This window comes from Poromitra crassiceps (assembly GCF_964638095.1).
Source record: "Poromitra crassiceps genome assembly, chromosome: 1".
NCBI lineage: Eukaryota > Metazoa > Chordata > Actinopteri > Beryciformes > Melamphaidae > Poromitra > Poromitra crassiceps.
The window spans coordinates 107,100,891-107,119,238 of record NC_139623.1 but is presented as its reverse complement, the minus strand read 5'-3'; the positions used below and the strand labels follow the sequence as shown (position 1 = coordinate 107,119,238).

The 18,348-nt window shown below is 44.2% G+C and overlaps 1 protein-coding gene across 1 annotated transcript in view; it reads left to right on the top strand.

The window, feature by feature from the left end:
• smg5 (SMG5 nonsense mediated mRNA decay factor) overlaps window positions 1–17,541 on the top strand; it is a 37,346-nt gene extending 19,805 nt beyond the window's left edge. The window contains exons 12-22 of the mRNA XM_083634561.1: window positions 1,511–2,443; window positions 3,005–3,174; window positions 3,494–3,569; window positions 6,169–6,344; window positions 8,216–8,374; window positions 10,473–10,532; window positions 11,244–11,403; window positions 14,060–14,150; window positions 14,508–14,582; window positions 14,712–14,850; window positions 15,545–17,541. Of these exons, the coding sequence (XP_083490687.1) occupies window positions 1,511–2,443; window positions 3,005–3,174; window positions 3,494–3,569; window positions 6,169–6,344; window positions 8,216–8,374; window positions 10,473–10,532; window positions 11,244–11,403; window positions 14,060–14,150; window positions 14,508–14,582; window positions 14,712–14,850; window positions 15,545–15,628 (2,123 nt within the window). The 3' untranslated portion in view covers window positions 15,629–17,541. The remainder of the gene's footprint in view (window positions 1–1,510; window positions 2,444–3,004; window positions 3,175–3,493; window positions 3,570–6,168; window positions 6,345–8,215; window positions 8,375–10,472; window positions 10,533–11,243; window positions 11,404–14,059; window positions 14,151–14,507; window positions 14,583–14,711; window positions 14,851–15,544) is intronic.
• Window positions 17,542–18,348: the final 807 nt, after the last annotated feature.

The following is an 18,348-nucleotide window of genomic DNA, read 5'->3' as shown; positions in this document are numbered from 1 at the left end:
CAGCCTGTCAATGCGGTTTGTTGCCACACAATAAACCAGCGGTTTGTTCCAAGCCAGTGTGGTCCTTGACTCGCTCTCACACGGCAGCCAATCAGCGTTGAGCGGCGAGCGACTGATGCCAGCGTATTTTCGCTCGAGTTGGGATATTTCATCTCGAGCGAGGAGCGAATTTTCTCCCTATCGCTCTGTCTCAATCGCTCGGACGCCCAGCGATTTTTCTCCCAGGCGAATATACGCTCAATCGCTCGTTTGCATTGACTTTGTATGTAAACTCGACGCCAGCGAAAAACTTTAATAGGTCGGTGTGAACGCACCTTAACCCATACTGCTCCCGGGTGCCGTCTACATTCCGGCTGTCAACTGTCTCTCCAGTGGTCAAACAAATGTTAATATCTCAAAAAGTATACATCACATTGCTTATATTTTGACGTTCTGAGTGAGAGCAGAATTAGCTCAAGAGTTTGATGTATAATATATGCATGTCATGTTAAAATTGTATGAACTGTCGCAGTTTTTAAATGGTTAACATGGCAGTTTCCTTTAGCCTACACAATATAAAATATTGATGTAGGAAAAAAGGAAATGTGTTGCACTTTCAATTTGATGCATGAAATGTAGGCCTATATCTCAAATGGAAACTGTTCTATAATAGACTGCTATAGCTGCTTTAAAATATATATATATATATAATAATTTATATTACATTATATTATATTAATGTATATAATAATAGATAGACTGAATACCAACAGAAGAATATTGCAGGAGATTTTGGCAATTTTTGCTACCTAAAGCGGAACATGATAACATCACCTGACATTAGCTTAGCAGCTGCTAGCTCAGTAAGCTGGTTAGCACTTCTAGCAGACAATGCAGTGTTAAGGAACAAGCAAAGGCTTACCAAATATTTCCAGTACATCTCCAGTATCAGTATGGTCCATACTGCCTTTATGATTGCTGTTACAGTAACGTAACGTCTTTCTCCATATTTGCTATGGCAGGGGTTTTCAAAGTGTGAGAGAGTGAGCGCCTCCCCTCAGGGAACATATAGACAGCTGCCCCCCCCCCCCCCCCATTAAAAGAAAAATCACAATTTCCGTCTCCCTCGAGCTGCAGGTCTCTCCCCTGACAGCTCCTCACCTCGCCTCATCAGACAACAACCAGGCTGCAGGATTTCCGCCTCTGGCTGATTCGCGCGGTGGAGGCTGCCAAGTTGCGCATTTTCTTCTCTCAGATTTTCCCACTCACACTGCGCCTCCCATCAAGTTGTCTTGCGCCCCCCAGGGGAGGCGCACCCCACACTTTGAAAACCGCTGTGCTATGGGAAACGGCAGTGGAGTCAAGTAGTCAACTATTGGGCCTACGTTATGGAGAATCGTCCATCTGTTCGTCCATCTGTGATTTTGCCTGCGTTGTCGGAGTCCGATAAAAGAGAGGGGGGGGAAACAGCATACATAAACAGTTGAGACGTTGCTTGAATACTTTATACTGACGTCCAAATCTTTTCTAGATGACCCAGCGATGAGGGATCTGTCAGCCCCGCTGACAGACCGCTCTGATGAGAAGCCACTGCAGAACGGTTCCCTGGAGCAGGAGGATGAGGAAGATGTGGAGAAGGATGAAGGTGGCTGTGGGAAGGCTGTGGCCAAGAAGAACAGCAGTGTGACGGAGCAGCGCAACACGGAGGAGAAACAGAGGCAGAAGAAGAAGTACACCCGCCTCTCCCGACTCCGCCGGCGCCGCTGCGGCCGCAAGGACGGCCGACTGGAGGACGAGAGCGATCTAAGCGAGGGGTTTGAGAGCGACGAAGACGAGGAAGAGGACGACGACGAGAGGAGGGACCGTGCCGACTCGACGGGCGCCGCCTCGTCGACGGAAGCCCCACTCGACTGTCCCTCCCTTCAGAAGGAGAGCAAGAGAGACCCGCCGGGCGAGGAGGGCAGCTGGGGCAGCGGCTCGGAGGAAGAGGAAGAGGAGGGAGGCACGGCCTTTGACGTAGAGACCGACTCGGACATGAACAGCCAGGAGTCGCGCTCCGACCTGGAGGATATCGAGGACACGGAAAACTCTGAGAACTTGGAGGGCCAGACCCGGGAGCATCAGGACGACGAGGAAGAGGAAGACCCGCCAAAAGAAGAGGCGGGCGACAGAGACGGTGACACTCCTCCCACCACCAACGGGCCCCTGCTGCCCTGCAGCGACCCCAGCATCAGCAGCAACCTCCAGGCCATGTCCTCGCAGCTCTTCCAGGCCAAGCGCTGCTTCCGCCTGGCGCCCACCTTCAGCAACGTGCTGCTGAGGCCCCAGGGCTCCTCTTCCTCGGGTAACCCCACATCCACCCCTATTGACACATCCGCCACCACCTCCCAAGAGACACCACCTCCACCCGGGGACTCACCCTGCGACATGAGCCCCGGCACTGCAAATGGAACCAATGAAAATGGTACCCTATTTTAAAAAAAAAAACTTCTTTGATTATTTCTATAGCTACGTATTTAGGAAGTTTTATTTTCTCTTCTGTTCTTTCTGGAGGGATTTCCTTAGAATTCAAAATGTTTTTCTTGAAAATAAATCAGACTTGCCTTGATCAGAATCAGAATCAGAAAAACTTTAATGATCCCAGAGGGGAAATTGTGACATGCTACAGTTGCTCATACTCGGACATGAAAATATCAAACAAACCACCATATCTACATAAGCAGCAAACATCTGCATTCTCAGAGACATAGGACTGTTCCGTACAGTGACAATCAATAAAATAGCATCCAATATAAGTTACAAAGGTTAAGTACCATACGTGTCAAATTGCAGTAGTTGCACATAGTTTCATTGCACATCAGGTTTACATTCTCTAAGTTGGTTTGGTTTTGACGGGTGGGGTGAGTGAGCCACGGCTATCCAATTGGCTGACTCAGAGTGACTGGTGTTCTGAGTGAGGAGTTTAAGAGTTTGATGAAGTTTGATTATTATACTTGTTTGATTATGGTGTCACATCTTACCCTAGAGTTGGACTCTGATTCTGAAGGCAGCCAGCACAGCAATCAATCAGTACACAGCGAGAAGACCCTCTCAGAGCGGCTGGAGATCCTGACCAATCAGGGCCTCATCCAGGTGGTGAAGGTCTTCGTCGATTGGCTAAGGACAAACACAGACATTATCCTTATGTGTGCACAGGTACAGTAAGCGGAAAGCATCTGTCACTTTGTCTATGCAACAATTACATATTTGAAGTACAGTACTGTCTAAAAGTCTGCAAAATTCTTTTATACATGTATATAAAATACTGTATATGCATTTTGCCTTAGATGTTTATTGATTTGCTTTCTGCATTATTCTGTCAGTAGACTGCTTTTTATAGTACACATTTTTATATAGCTATATTATTTTTGAAAGCATCTTCACGTTATGATTTGTTTTTACATGTGCTAAGTCTTTTGCACAGTACTGTATATCTGACACTGCAGTCAATTATAATCCATCGTTTTCTCTGCAGAGTTCTCAAAGCCTGTGGAACCGACTCTCCGTGCTGCTCAACCTGCTACCAGATGGCAGCAAGATGCTTGAAGCGGGTGAGACACCAGTAGATCGCTTAGAGATGTAAACTTATTCTTATGTCTCTCTGACACCCTTTTGATTTACATAATCGGAATTCTGGAAAATTAACGATCAATTATCGATTATTGATAGCATAATGTCCCCCCCCTCACCCTCGTTGTGCATTCTCGGCCGGCTGTGGAGATGCCGCTGTGTAGTAAGAATATCAGACTGGCGCTGTGACTAACACAATGCAGCTAAACAAACATGTAGGCTACTGTACTCACATTTTGAAAGTAGGACTAAGCTCACCGTCCGCAGCTTCCAGGCTTATAAACTCGTGACAAAAACCTCATCTGTCCTGATGGTCGAGTTCCATCCAACTGCTCTCAGTCCGACTTGTGGATATTATTATTTGCCACGAGATTGTGTGTGAAGTGTGAATGTGTGAATTGATTCAGGTGGGCGTCCTGAGTCCTAGCATCCTGCTAAGGGCTAGCTGAGTCCATGCCCAGCCATGCTGACTGCTGCTACTTCATAACCTTATAAACAAATTAAACCACTTGAATTCACTTGAACACGTGTAACGTTACTCACACTTGGTTGAAAATTAGGAAAGAAGTATATGAGGTTTCATGTTTATAACGGCCTCAATCAGGTCCGCAGACCGCTGGGTCAGAGTCCTGCACCGGGTCGGGGTTCCGCGGGGCCCCGCAAAAAAACGCGGGGTGCGGGTAAAAAATACACTTCTGTAAATTGGTGGGTCGGGCTGCGGGTAAAAATGAACTAAATGCGGACGGGGGGCGGGTGGAACAACGACAACGTATGAGCCATGTATGTTTTTCTGTTGCACTCAGACGGAGGCAGGGGGTGTGTCTGGCAGCTGGTCTGACTGGAAGAGGAGAAAAGTTTCTGACGCACGTTTTCCGCTTTGTTTACATAACCGGCATCGTTTCAAGTATGCGCATACTGTGCATTGTGTGACGCTATATGGACTGCACAAAACATTCAAAACTCAGCTGCGGGGTCAAGGTGATTGATTGGACACAATACGAGTAGGACAGATAATATAGTAGGCTAACGTTAGCCTCCACTACAGTCAACCATACACACTGGTTGTTTTCATAGCAACAGGCAACAACATGTCATGGATGGATACCGTGAAAGTGGAGAGGTCTCATCCCAACGTGGATTTACGTTCCTGCAACAGCAATCATAAAGGCAGTATGGATTATACTGGACATATTGGAAATAACTGGTAAGTCACTTTGCTTGCTGTAACTGTCTCTGTCTGATACCAGCTGGTTAGTCAGCTAGCAGCTGCTAAAAGCTAATTAACGTACATCATCAGCTGATGAGTCTCGGCCAGAAAGACTGCTGTTCGCCTCCCGTGTGAAAAGGTGGCAGTTTCGTTGGGTCACTACAAAATGTTTGCACTGCAGATTAACGGTTATTATATATATGCGGTTCCGGATCGGGGCGCGGGTCTCATGTCTGTGGGGCGGGGTGGGTTGCGGTACTGATTGATCCATATGTGTGGGTTCGCGGAGCGGGGTCGGTACTGCATGTTGCGGGTCCGGGCGGAGCCGGGTCTTGAAAATCAGACCCGCGCAGGACTCTGCGCTGGGTACGTTTGTTTGTGTCCCGGGCGCATGCCGATGCCTTTGTGAATTTCCCATCTTAAAAACAGTGTTGTTTGGCACGAAGGACCCCGCCCCGCCAGAAAACTAGAGACTAATACGAAGCTGCACCTCACACTGTGCAATGGAGAGGGGAGAGGAGGAAAGAATTCCACCCAAACCTAGTCCGCAAAAAACAAAAACACAAAAGAAAACGATCAAAATTCCACATGATCGACATGATTCCTTAACGATCAATTATTGATTTTCGATTATTGATGCCCATCCCTACTTTAGATGGCTCAAAATGTCCTCAGTGGGTTGGGAATGACAAGGAAGAAGTTAGGAAGCAGTTAGTTAAGATCATTTATTCCCACTGGAATCACCAGTAGTGATAATGTTTGCATCCATGATACTGTAAGATGCTGTGGTAGGCATTCACTAAATAGGTTTTATGTGAAAATAAAAATATCTTAATTTCATTTTCTATTCCTAAATCCCATCCATTGGCATTTAATCAAAAAATGAATTTTTCTCTTTTCCTGTATCGAATTTTATTTCTCTCCTTGCTTATGTTATCATTATTCAGTAGAACATTGGGATGAAATAATATCAAGTTTATATGTACTATTCATAAAAACCACATACTAAATTCTAATTTAAATGAGATCTGAAACAGATTGGGGAGTTTTCTCATAATTATATGACCATGCAGTTCAATGTGCTCAACGTGAATTCCATAATTCTACGTGATTTTGCGTACATGTAGTATGTGAGCAGATATTGTTAAATTTATAGCTAAATTAGTTCTTATGATCTTGGCATATACATTTTGTCCATATCACCCAGCCTTAATCACATATCACATTCACATCCATACTATGCACTCAGTTTACAAGTAGTGAGCTCCGCTTCTTGCTCTTTGTCTCCCTCTGTTGTTTTCACACACTAACTGCTGTGTGCTCAGTCTACACTACAGCCAGTGAGTTGACGGCCCCATGTCTGTGTGTTGCAGAGCTTGGTCTGAATGTGGAGGTGACGGAGCTGTTGAACGAGTGCGAACAGCCCAGCTTGGTCCAGAGTGTGCTGCTGCCTGAGGACCTGGCACTACGTCACCTACCCGCCCTCAACGTAGCTCACCGCCGCCTCCACTTTGCTCGCCGTAGGCCCTCCCTCAGCCCCTTACAGGAGGTACACACACACACACAGGATTCAAATTGTAAAAAGCTTCAATGTGAGTTATGACTATAAACGACACAGAACTGAATTTTGTTAACCTTTCCCCCCCCTTTTTTAAATGGGTCTTCATTTTCTAAATTTGTTGTAACTAGGGATGTGGATTTTCGGTTAATTTTACTTTCGACCAACAGACACCCTTAATCGGTTAACCATCGGTAATTCTTTTTTTTTTTAAAGACGTGAAATATTAAGACAGTGGCGCGTGCCTTTCATTCCAGTGCTCCATAGGGTTTCAGACTGCATTTTTGCTACCATTATTTTAGTGTGCGAGTCCGGTACTGCAGTGCTCCCTACACTACCAAATCTGCTTGACTTTATGTCTTATGTCATATACTCATGTCTGCAATAGTGCTATTTAATTTGGCCCCCAGCTCGGGCTCCAGGGAGCACAGACAGGCACACAGATACCGCTTTCAGACAGACACGGTTCTGGTTCTGGCTCTGGCTCCGTTCTGGAGTCTCAGAACATTGGTGCTTTCTGGCGAACCAGCCCGTGTTCACACCAGTTTAGGCGGAACCAAAGTGGGAGGACATTATTCGGTAGTCCTTCAGTTATTTAAGTTTATTAATTATTTGGTCTGGCGTTCGAGTGAACCCAGCCTTGGCCCTCTCTTCTGCAAGTTCTGCATATGACTTGCTCTTTCTTGTACTGCTTTCTAGCTTTTCTTGAGATTCGGTAGATCCCCAAATCGCCACTAAACATTTGGTTTCCTCAGGAGACCACTGCAAATTATTTTTCTCCATGTTGTCACTGCCTTCTTCTCCTTCCTGCTTGTTTTCACAGCCTAGAATGAGACACGCCCACTGATGATGTCACGGTTCCCAAGGAAAACCAACTATTTTTTGGTTCCACTGAGAACCAACTTTTCAGGTTCCGAACCAATTATTTTTTCGGTCTGAACGCGCCGGCCAGTTCAGATTAGGGTTCTGGAACCGGAACCGGCACGGAACCCTACCGGTGTGAAAGCCCTATCTGTGTATAGGAGAAGGCGGGGCAGCAGGGGGAAGCTACACAGAGAGACAAGCCACTTTTACACAGTCTGTGAAAGCCGTGATTGTTGTGGGATTATTACGCCTGAGAGACAGACCCGAGAGCTTATGTTATGGATATTCTTCAGTAGAATCGATGTGTAAGACGCAGCTTGTTGCGAGATTCTTGAAACAAGACGTGCGATCACTGTAAGTGAAAGTAAAAACCTCATGCCCCATGCGGCAGACTAGTGCAACGTTTGTCAGCAGTGACTTCGGCTGTCAGGCGGAGAAATTCAATGCCGATTTTTCCACTGCCTGGCAGCTCGTAACGTAGAGATGTAACGGTATGAAAATTTCAGATCACGATTATCGTGACCAAAATTATCGCGGTTATCGTATTATCACGGTATCCGTAAAAAATTGCTGAAAATGTTCAAAAAGTACTGAGAGACTCACTGAAATCATTTTACAACATTTTATATTGAAAACTCAGACCCAAAAAGGATTGATACACTCACTGAAATCATTTCACCAAGGCTGCACGTCTGCATCTGGGAGACTGTTGCCAACTTTGGTTGATGATGGACAGTATTTACCATGTTTTTCAAAGCACTGTAATCACGGTACCACGGTAATCACGGTACCACGGTTTTAATGATAATGAAAATTTGAAACGGTACGGTTATTGTAAGGAATTTGATCATGGTTATCATTCAAACCGGTTATCGAAGTGTTTCTGATGTCCATGTTTGTTTCTCCTGTCATATTTCCTCGCTCACCGCTGCCTCTTTCATCTTTGTTGAAACCTATTGAAACCACTTGCTACCTTCTCTCCTTTCCCTTCCTCCCAGTGTGTAGTGCGAGTGTGTTGCATCCGCAGTTTTGGCCACTTCCTTACCAATCTCCAAGGTAACGTGCTGCATTTCAACCCGGAGGCGGGCATCTTCACCAGTATCAGCCAATCGGAACAGGACAATCTGGTGCAGCAGGCCAAGGCCCAGTTCCGCATGGTGAGTGACAGCCAAACAGAGGAACCACAAGGTGCCTGTGTTCAGTAGGGCTGCCCTCGACCAAAGACTATCCTGGTCCACCAGAAATCGACCATAGCTCCGACCAATCGATTGGTCAAAACGGGGTCTTAAAAAAAATAATAATAATAAAATAAATCTTTGCAGTGTGCTTTTTTTTCTTATTTTGTGCAGTGTACTGACTACTGAGCGCACTATATCTGATAGCTGATAATGATAAATAAAAGCTATTTGCAGCGTTGTAATGTTACCGGAATGGACAGACTGATCAGCGTGCCGTGCAACACCTGGCCACCTGCTCAGTTCAGAGAACGCCTGTGCGATGGTTATGTAACGTTAGCACACGTGGCGTGGTCAATTAGTTGGCAGAAAGGACAGCTAGACAGCTTTTGCGATTTAGTCCAGTAACATCTTATAACTGTCTGTCTAACATTACCGGAGTTGGAGTGTATCTCTGTGGACGTCCAGTCTCATCTGTATGCCTAGGATGAGAACTAAACAAGGCATTACATCCTTTGTTGCACGCAGCATTCAGCTGCTTAACAAGTTTAAAAAAATTTGGTTTGATTTTTAGCCCTTATTGATCATGCACCTGGTGCTTTTGATTTGTCGTGCAATGCGCTCGTTAACAGCTTGTTAACACATTCAGTGCCACAGCGCTTCAGTAAAATTGTCTGGAGCCTGTGCCAGATTCACTTCCATTCAGTTGAAAACAGCTATAGAATTTTTTCTATTATGGCTATATTAACGGGGCTGGACTTTAATGAAAGATTGAACACTCCTGCTTCTTCCAAAGAAGAAATTTTGTTTCTAGACAGTTCCATTATGAAATTACAGCCTCTCAAAAAAGTGCACTTTCAAGGGTTTTCTGTCGTTTTTTTTTTCTTTCCAAGATATAGCCCCTTTTATGAATACCTTTTGCACTCTAATTTCGAGCACATTCACTGACTCTGGCTGGTGTTTTCTGATGTGGTGGCGTGTGGTGTGGTTTCTGTGCAGCCACACACCCCTCTCCCCCCCCCCCCCCCCCCCCCCCCCCTCTCCACCTCTGAGCTGCGGGCTCCTCCCACACGCACCAGAGTTTGCTTTCTCGACTCCGTTTTTGCCCCGGACAGATCCCAGCTTTGCTGCGCGCATCATTTCCTTGATGGGCATCAAGGAAATTATGCACTGGCAAACGCGACTGAACGAAAAGGCTTGGCCCGTTCGGCTTCGGATGCTGGCTTTTCTAGGAAATCGTGTGGAGATAGATAGAAGCATAAGAGCTCAGTTGTGAGCGCGGATGCAGCCGAGCCCACTCTCGCTGTAGACGGAGCAATATATACGGCTCTGGCAGAAAGCATGCATCGGTTTCCACGGCTTTCTCCGCTGTCTCCTGTACAAAGTAAAGGATCTGAGGTGGGTGGAGCAGCTCCTGTGACGATGTTTAAGGTGGCGCCGTGTGATCCCTTGAAGGGATTCATGCTCACTGGCTGGGTACGACCTTAAACAGCAGAATTATGGAATAATATGAATTATGATTTTAGGACGTCCACAGACGTCCTTGGCACTGAACGTTACTTTTTTTTAGGACGTGCACAGACGTCCTTGGCACTGAATGTGTTAACAGCTGATGGTGGCTGCGTGTCCATTGTTTGTGCTGATAGCTGAGCCATTTAATTGTTAATTCCAGCTGGTTCCTCTCCTTTCTGCTAACTGTCTCTAGCCTGGATCACTTCCTGTGTGCTTCTAGAAAAGGTCCGTGTTGCAACTTGCTTCCGCGGCACGTTACTTCGTTTCCCATCGCTTTTATTTTTATGAAATTGAATTTCTCCTATGAAATTTTTAACACCAGCGATTGTTCGACCAACGTGAATCTCGTCGACCAAGAGCACGGCGACCAAACGATCGACCTGGAGGGGGCAGCCCTAGTGTTCAGTCAGTCTTTCTGCTCCGTGGGTCGTCGTAACACAGCGTAATGAGTGGTGCTGTTGCATAACTGCTGATCTTAGTGGATAACAAAGATGTTTAACTAATAAATAGGAATCAAATGATTCCTTCTTGTCCCATTTGATGTTTAGTCTCCTTCCTTTATGTCCAGGCTGAGGAGGAGGCTCGTCGCAATCGCTTAATGAGGGATATGGCCCAGCTCCGACTACAGGTTCCAACATTTTCACTCTATCCACTGAGTTTATACACTATTATTCACTCTTCCTTTATCATACAGCATACTCATCAATACCAACGTATCAGGGGTCATACAGGGTTTGGAAAGTCTTGAAAAGATGGAAAATTAAATTTCAGGGCTTGTTTGGAAATTGCACAAAAGCTTGGAAAGATATTCAGTCTTGATGAACATATAATTGTAAATGTAGACCCATATAAATGTATATGTTGTGATATTTGTTGTTACAGGGTGCTATAGTAATATGATTATGCAGCAACATTTGGAATGGCAATATTTATTAGCGTACATTGTGCCACAACCTGAGGACAACCAGTGAACTGGGATTAACCTCTGATATGTTGTTCTGTTTTACAATCCAGTACTGTTGACTGTTGTTTATTGTCATTTGTTTTGTTGCATGCGTAGGTAATGTTTACTGATGTTAAAGCATGCCAATAAACCTATTTGAAATTAATTGGTTTACCGTAGTTGACAGTTGAATAGTGACCAAAATCTTCTGATAGATCAAGAAATTAGGGTCTAGAAAAAGTCAGGACTTTTAAAGCAGGAAACGAGGAGGAACCATGTGATAGTCATATTATATTACTATGCCTAAAATACCCACATTTTATGTAGTCCTCATGATGTAATCCATTGATCACAAGTCCTCAGCATTTGATTTTGTTTGGTGTCTGATGCTTGCAGTTGGAGGTGTCACAGCTAGAGGGCAGCCTGCAGCAGCCCAAGGCCCAGTCGTCCATGTCTCCCTACCTGGTGCCAGACACGGCCGCCCTCTGCCAGCATCTCGGCCTCATCCGGCAGCTGGCCGGCAGCGGCTGTTTCATCATCATCATTCCACGCACAGGTCAGTTCCCTGTAGGGATGCATGGTATACTGGTACTACAATGGTACAGCGATACCCTGCCGTTAAAAACGGTACTATACCACGTTAATTTAGTACCGATACTTTTAGGAAAAAGCAAAAATGTGGCGCAAGGAAGCTCAGCAGGCCAAAAGTGAATCAGAAAAGAGAAAAAAGGAGCTTCTTGGATACTTATAGACAGGTTTTAATTAGAAAGTAAAGTACATGTCTACTACTGCAATAGTTAAACAATGTACCTCTTCAATAGACGGGGCCACAAAACGCAATGTGTTTCAACCTCTCTGGTCTTCGTCAGGCTGTAGGGTTGAAAGTGGACTGCCGCACCTGTATAAAAGGCATACGTGGCAAAGGTGAGTTGACGTGGCACACGGAAGCAGAGTGTGACGCAAGAATTACCTCAGAAATAGAGCTTGTTCAGAAATAGAGCTTGCATCAAGCTCTTGTCATGCTTGTCATACATGATTCTAAATGTAGGTGAAGGGAAACTAGAGTTCCAAGGGACAGCAGTTGGAAATTAGCCATCTGACTAACACTGGTGCATTTACAGTAATGTTCGTTAATGTGCATTGTACTCAAATAAATAGAGAAGGAACAAATAAATGGGTGATTGATAGTGGACTTGAGAGAAAGAAGAAGGGGGGGGGGGGGGGGGAGAACCACGATATTATACAACTAAATTCTAAAGTTTGTCGACTCCAGGTCCGATATTACTAGTTATGGGGGAGTGTGGGAGATGGGGATGGGAGTGGGGAGACTCTACTTTTGAGGTAGTCCTTTATGGCTCGAGCTATATTTGACCATACCTGCACATTAGTAGGGTTTGCTCTATTCAGTCATGCTGTTGTACCCTTAAGATATGTTATATTTTGGTCGAGTGCTATCCAGTGTTGAATTAACAGAAGGTGGGGATTAAACCACAGCGTCACTGGTATTTTTCGCTGCTGTAAGACATGCCAGCAATAGCCTCATAAAAACAACTATTTGAAAATCATTGCCCATCTCTAGTTATGATGATTTTCCTCTGAAGCACCTGTGTACAGTGTTGGGCACGTTACTTTAAAAAAGTAATATATTACATATTACTTGTTACTATTTTCAAAAGTAATATTATTACTTTACTTATTACTCCATGCCAAAAGTAATTCGTTACATACTCGTTATATTACTTTTCGTTACATTCCACACAAATGGCAATAGGCCTTTTTCACTGCAGCGATTTTGTGTCTAAAAGGCAGGAGGTAACACAGGTGCACCAAGATGTTAATTAGGGCTTCCAACTTCCAGTCCATTTAGGTGTTCCAGTGCCGGAGCCCTAATTAGTTAGTTGGTTGCACCTGTGTATACTCTGTCTTCTAGACACAAATGGCCGTTGTGAAAAAGGCCCATAGCGTTTTTCTCATCAAAATGCAGACTTTGCGGTGCGAATGTGTGAACTAGGTCTATTATGTGCCGTTCCATTTAAACTAATCGCTTTGCCAGAGCACAGCTTCCTACAGAGATGCTTGATGAAGAGCACACCTCGCTCAAAGTGATGACAAGATGCAGTCTTTTTTTAAACAGCTTCTGTTTAATAGAATGCAGTATAATGCACGGCCAATGCAAACTCAATACGTATAGGCTACATCTTTGCGTAACAAGTTTGTGTCACAAATCTCTGCAACATTAACATTAACCTGACAATAATAACAGCAATGTTTCATGTCCACCAGCTTGTGAGTTTTTACGTTATCTCTGTATTTTAACAGTTTTCCGGTTTCTGTTGTGCTGTCCTCTCGTCTCGTAACGTTAACGTTAGGAAGTTTGAGCTGGTGTTTTTCACAGTGGAAAGAGTGTTAGTAGCCTACCTGTCCTGGACACCGTTTACATTTGACTTTGATGTTCGTGTCACCTTTCTTCCCGACAAAAACAAAGTCATGGGAATATATCCAGCCACGGATTTTCCTCCTTGGCTCAGCAAGGCAGAGAGGGTGCTCTGAATGTGCTCTGCGGTGACGTCACCTTGTTTTGGGAGCGTTAAAAGCCATGCTGCTTGTGATCAGTGAATGCCGACTGCGTGTCGTTTTGCAGCGCAGCGGCATCACAGAATGGACTCAACAAAAGATGTAATGAGTTGTTTTATCTTGAAGTAACGGTAATATTATTACTTATATTCTATTAGTAATTCGTTACACTACTCGTTACTTGGAAAAGTAATATTATTACAGTAACGAGTAACTAGTAACTCGTTACTTCCCAACACTGCCTGTGTAGAATGATTGGCTATTATTAGTCAGCGATCCAAACAACCATCCATAATCAAAAGGGTACAAAGTCAAGTCCTTGAGCAATGCACCTCTCAGCCTCTAATCTAGTTGATGCAAACTGCTCTGGAACATCAACTGTGAATGACTAAAATATGTCCAGATTTGACTCTCAAATGAGCTTTTTCCATCGTAATGCTTTCGTGAGTTGCGAATGAAATTGGAGGAAACTTGGTCTTTCAGTGTCAGCAAAGAGGTCAACTGGTGCCCACAGTTCACATTTGAATAGGAGACTTCCTAATAGGAGACTTCCTATTCAAATGTGAACTGTGGGCACCAGTTGACTTCTGCTGGAGTGCACAAAGCTCAAATGCTTACCTGGCCTCTTTGTGTCGCAGTGATTGATGGACTTGACATGTTGAAGAAGGAAAATGCTGGTGCGAGGGATAGCATCCGCTTCCTGGAGTCTGAATTTCGTAAAGGCAACAGGTGGGTGTTGTGTTATGAGTGTGGTGACTACGAAGGGTGCTATGTGATTATTATTATTATTTTTTTTTTACCAGGATATTTTTACCATAAAACTCCAATTACCTCCTGGAGGATTTTTTAAAATGTAACTTGTTCCTTCTTTGTGGGTTCTTGGTCACATCCTTGTTTAGCCCATTAAGACCTAAGGCACCTTATAGAGAAAAGCATTCTGAAACCTAAGTGGTGTTTGAAAACAACCTCTTAAAACCTGAGGGATCGTGTACAAAGTATCTTTGCTGAAAGGTAGAAGAACGCAGACGCTGCATCAGGTCTTAAAGGGTTAAGGCTGCTAAGTGCTACTCTTCCTTGTTTGTACAGATACATACGTTGCCAGAAGGAGCCAGGACGAAGTTTTGAACGGGATAAACTGAAACGGCAGGACATCGAAGCCTGGTAAGCCTTGATGCACATCCAGTATTACCTCCACTTGTGAGCAAGCTACTATAATAGTATACATATACCGTACATACCCATTGGATCAGCAAGTCTTCCGTTCTGATTGGCTGTGTGCCTTATTCCTAGGCATCTATATAAGATGGTGGACAGCTGTCGTCAGCTGACGGTCTCCCAGAGCAACGGAGATGAGGACACAGCCGGCATGGTGACGATTCTTACCGGCCACTTGGTGGAAGAGCTTTGCACCCAGTCAGCAGCGATGAAGGTCAGTCACTAACCGTATCGCATGGCAGGCGTGAACAAACACCCAAAGACATACGTACATATTTCCTGCCGAGACCAGCAATGTTTAGTGAAACTGCAGCTTTACTTTACTTTAGTTGAAGAAATCCTTTTCAATGAATCATATCTGACCTCTCGTATCTAATAAAAGGAACATTTTTGTGAAGATTTAACTTTGATTTTGAATCTCCACACTTTACATGATATCTCAGTTGGAGGGATGTAACGATGCATTGCAAGACAGTTAAAAAATCGATACAAATGTGTGACGATTCAAATCAGTGGGATGAAAAATGAGTCGTGTGAAGCGAAGTGAAGAACTTTTATGACTTTTGGAACGTAAATGCGTTTTTTTTTTTTTTACATGATTTTTTAGAAAATGCTTCAAAAGGCATAAAAGTGATTAACGTTCGTGAAGATTATCCTACTGAACCCAAACTCGCGCTCCCATAAACTTTTGTTAACCACAGACCTTATTTGATGCATTTAAGTGAAATCCCCATTCTAAAACCCGATAGACTCTTCCCCCGACGAAACCAACATGGTAGCGATTTCTGGTTAAGCGTACAAAAATATGTCATCCCTGCGGTAATTTTTTGGGGAGAAATGGGGGGAAATCAGGAGGGGGGAAAAATCGTATTTATTTGCTTGTGTGTGTTTTTTCCTCCCCATGCCAGTCGGCCATCCAGGCGGTGGGCGCGGCGGGCATGGAGCTGAAGAACATCGTGGAGTTTTACCGGCAGTGGAAGGAGATTGGCTGAGAGGTCCGAGGGGGCGGCTGTCTGCGCTGCCAACAGCTGATCGATCACAACACTCGCTCCCTCTCTCTCCCACTCTTTTGCTCTGTGTGTATCTGCGTCTCCAAGGCAAAATCTACTCAAAAGAAAGATGGAACAAAAGGAAAGAGTTGAAGTAGAGAGGCTGGAAAAGGTAAAGCAGTGGAGGTAAACGAAAATAAAAAAAATATAAATAAAGGCAAAGAGAGATATGGGTGAAATGGGAGTATAAGAAACGGCAGATCTCCCACCTCCCCACCCACCCCAACCCCAAACATAAAGAATGACCCCTGGAGGTCGGGGCGCGGAAACGGTGGGGGGACACTACACAACTTTAAAGTGCCCCTGGTTCACACCCTAACCAGGCATATACTGTATATGTTAGCAAACGAGTACATACGTGTCGAGAGAGAAAAAGCGCACGCGCACACATACACATACACATTCACGCTCAGATGAATCCATTATAGATATGTAGAGCAGTGTTTTTTGGGTTTTCATTGCCTCCTTCCATTTCCCTTCAGTCTGTGTTTGACTGCAGGGCACACAAGGTGGGTGGACTCTGGCAAGGCTGGGCTTGGTAAAGATGAGGGTGTATGAAGAAAAGTCATGAGAGAGAGAAACGCTTAACATCATGGCTTGCCAGGCCTCACAACACAAGCAGGGTCTCATAGCTCGTAGGCTTGTAGACGGGGTTTGAGGGAGGACGACGGATTTACACTTCTCCGGGATAGGTTTCTTTCCTATGTGGCTAATCCTTTTTTTCCCTTTATTTGCGGTGTACTTTTTGTGACCAGGGACTAATGTATCTGTGTATGAAGAGAAGGAAGAAGAAGAAAAAAACATGACGGGTCGTGCCCTGTTTATGGTTTTAATTTGGATTTTATTTTTGTACCCAAATGATGTACTTTATTTTGCTTTTTGTAAGCTGTTTAATGAATGAATGGAAATATGCAAGAATGTTTAATAGAAGGGAAGGGATCGTTGTCATGTGTTGTTCCGTTAAGACTTCGTGCACACGTACATGCGTTTTTGAAAATGCCGTTTTTCCTCAGTTTTTAAAAATGTGTCCACACCAACAGTGTTTTAGAACATTTCTCCATCCACACGAGAACACACAAACGATTAAATGCCTGTATTTTCTATGGTAGGGGCGGATTCTGCATGGCGGAACATGGATATTTTCACCGTGTTTGGTCATGCAGAGTGGAAAATTGTTCCATTTAAACAGAGAAGATCCATGCCCACTTGTCAGCGCTGCTTTGGTTGCCTGGCAACAAACTGCTTTTTTCAAAAACAATCGTGGATTTCCAGCAGAAGAGTAAAGTAAGATAGAGCAAGATTGATTTAGAAACACGTAATTAAACCTAACAGTACTGATTAGACATAAGGCAGTAGTCTGGTAGGTTCCTGACACATGCTCAATACAAGTAAAACTGCAATTGCCATGCGCAAGTTGAAGTTATGATGTCAGCATCAGTTTCACCTGTCCACAGGAAAACAGAGTTTTGACAAATCTACACCTTGGGCAGAGTTTTCAAAAAAAAATTGTTTTCACTGACCTAAAACATTTGCGTGTGGACGAAAGGCCAAAATGCATAATGAAAAGCTGTTTTCCAGAAACGCCTGTGTACGTGTGGTCAAGGCCTAAACCAGTCCTTCAGTTTTCGGAAATAAAAAATAATATTAAATCTGGACTTTTTTTGTCAAGATTGTCGGCTTCATGTCACTAGTGATTGAGGAGAGAGGGGTCCGCAGACTTTCCCAGATGAAGGCTAGAGTGGGCTGTGTTTGGACCCCTGTGAACTCTTACAATATATCCCATCAACCATCTCCATAGTAACTGTTCCATCATGCACAATGCAAAGGAAAAACAGTATATGTGTGTGGCCACGCATTGAACAATAAAAAGAAACTCATTTAAGATGTCGCCTCCCTTCTGTCCGTCCTCCAGAGTCACAATTTTAATGACTAGAGACTTGACTGTTGAATTTTAATGACTAGAGACTTGACTGTTGACTTGGGACTTGACTTTGTACTTTGATGACTTGAAAACATTTCTGAAGCCTTGACAAAAGATCTTGGGCCGTATCTTATTCGCAAGTCTTACTGCAAGGGCAAATCTGTTCAATCACGAGAGAATCGTAGGAAGGATTAAACGTTATTGAACAAATAAGTTAAACCAGTTTAAGTGTGGCATATGACTCCATATGACGTGCCTCTTGAGATGAGAGAGGGGGCCATCAGTGACATTTTCACCTTATGTAGCCACGCCCATTTGACCCGGTTGTGTTTGTGTGGTCGTGTGATGACTTCCGGCTAAAAAAAATGGCTGGCTGCTCCAATATCATCTAACTCTGAATTAACTAATAATTTAGCCAATTGTATGTAACATACCAAATAAAAGCAAACTGCAATGTCTAAGAATGCAACGTTAATTCTCGCATTCCAGGGAATTACGTTAACCTTATAGGCGTAAATGGCTCAAGCTGCGCTCGGAGGAGAGAAAACTATCTGAAGCTTTCTTTGTTGGAGTCCAGGTATGTTTTACAAGAAAGTGCTCGTCATTGTCGACGATAACGTTATCTGACCTGGCTAACAGTGGATACTCGCTTGCTTGCTGTGTACCGAGCTCAAAGTAGTATGCTATGTTCTTTATTTTACCCCCTGAACTGTCCGCTACAAAGACAACTCTCTTCTTCATG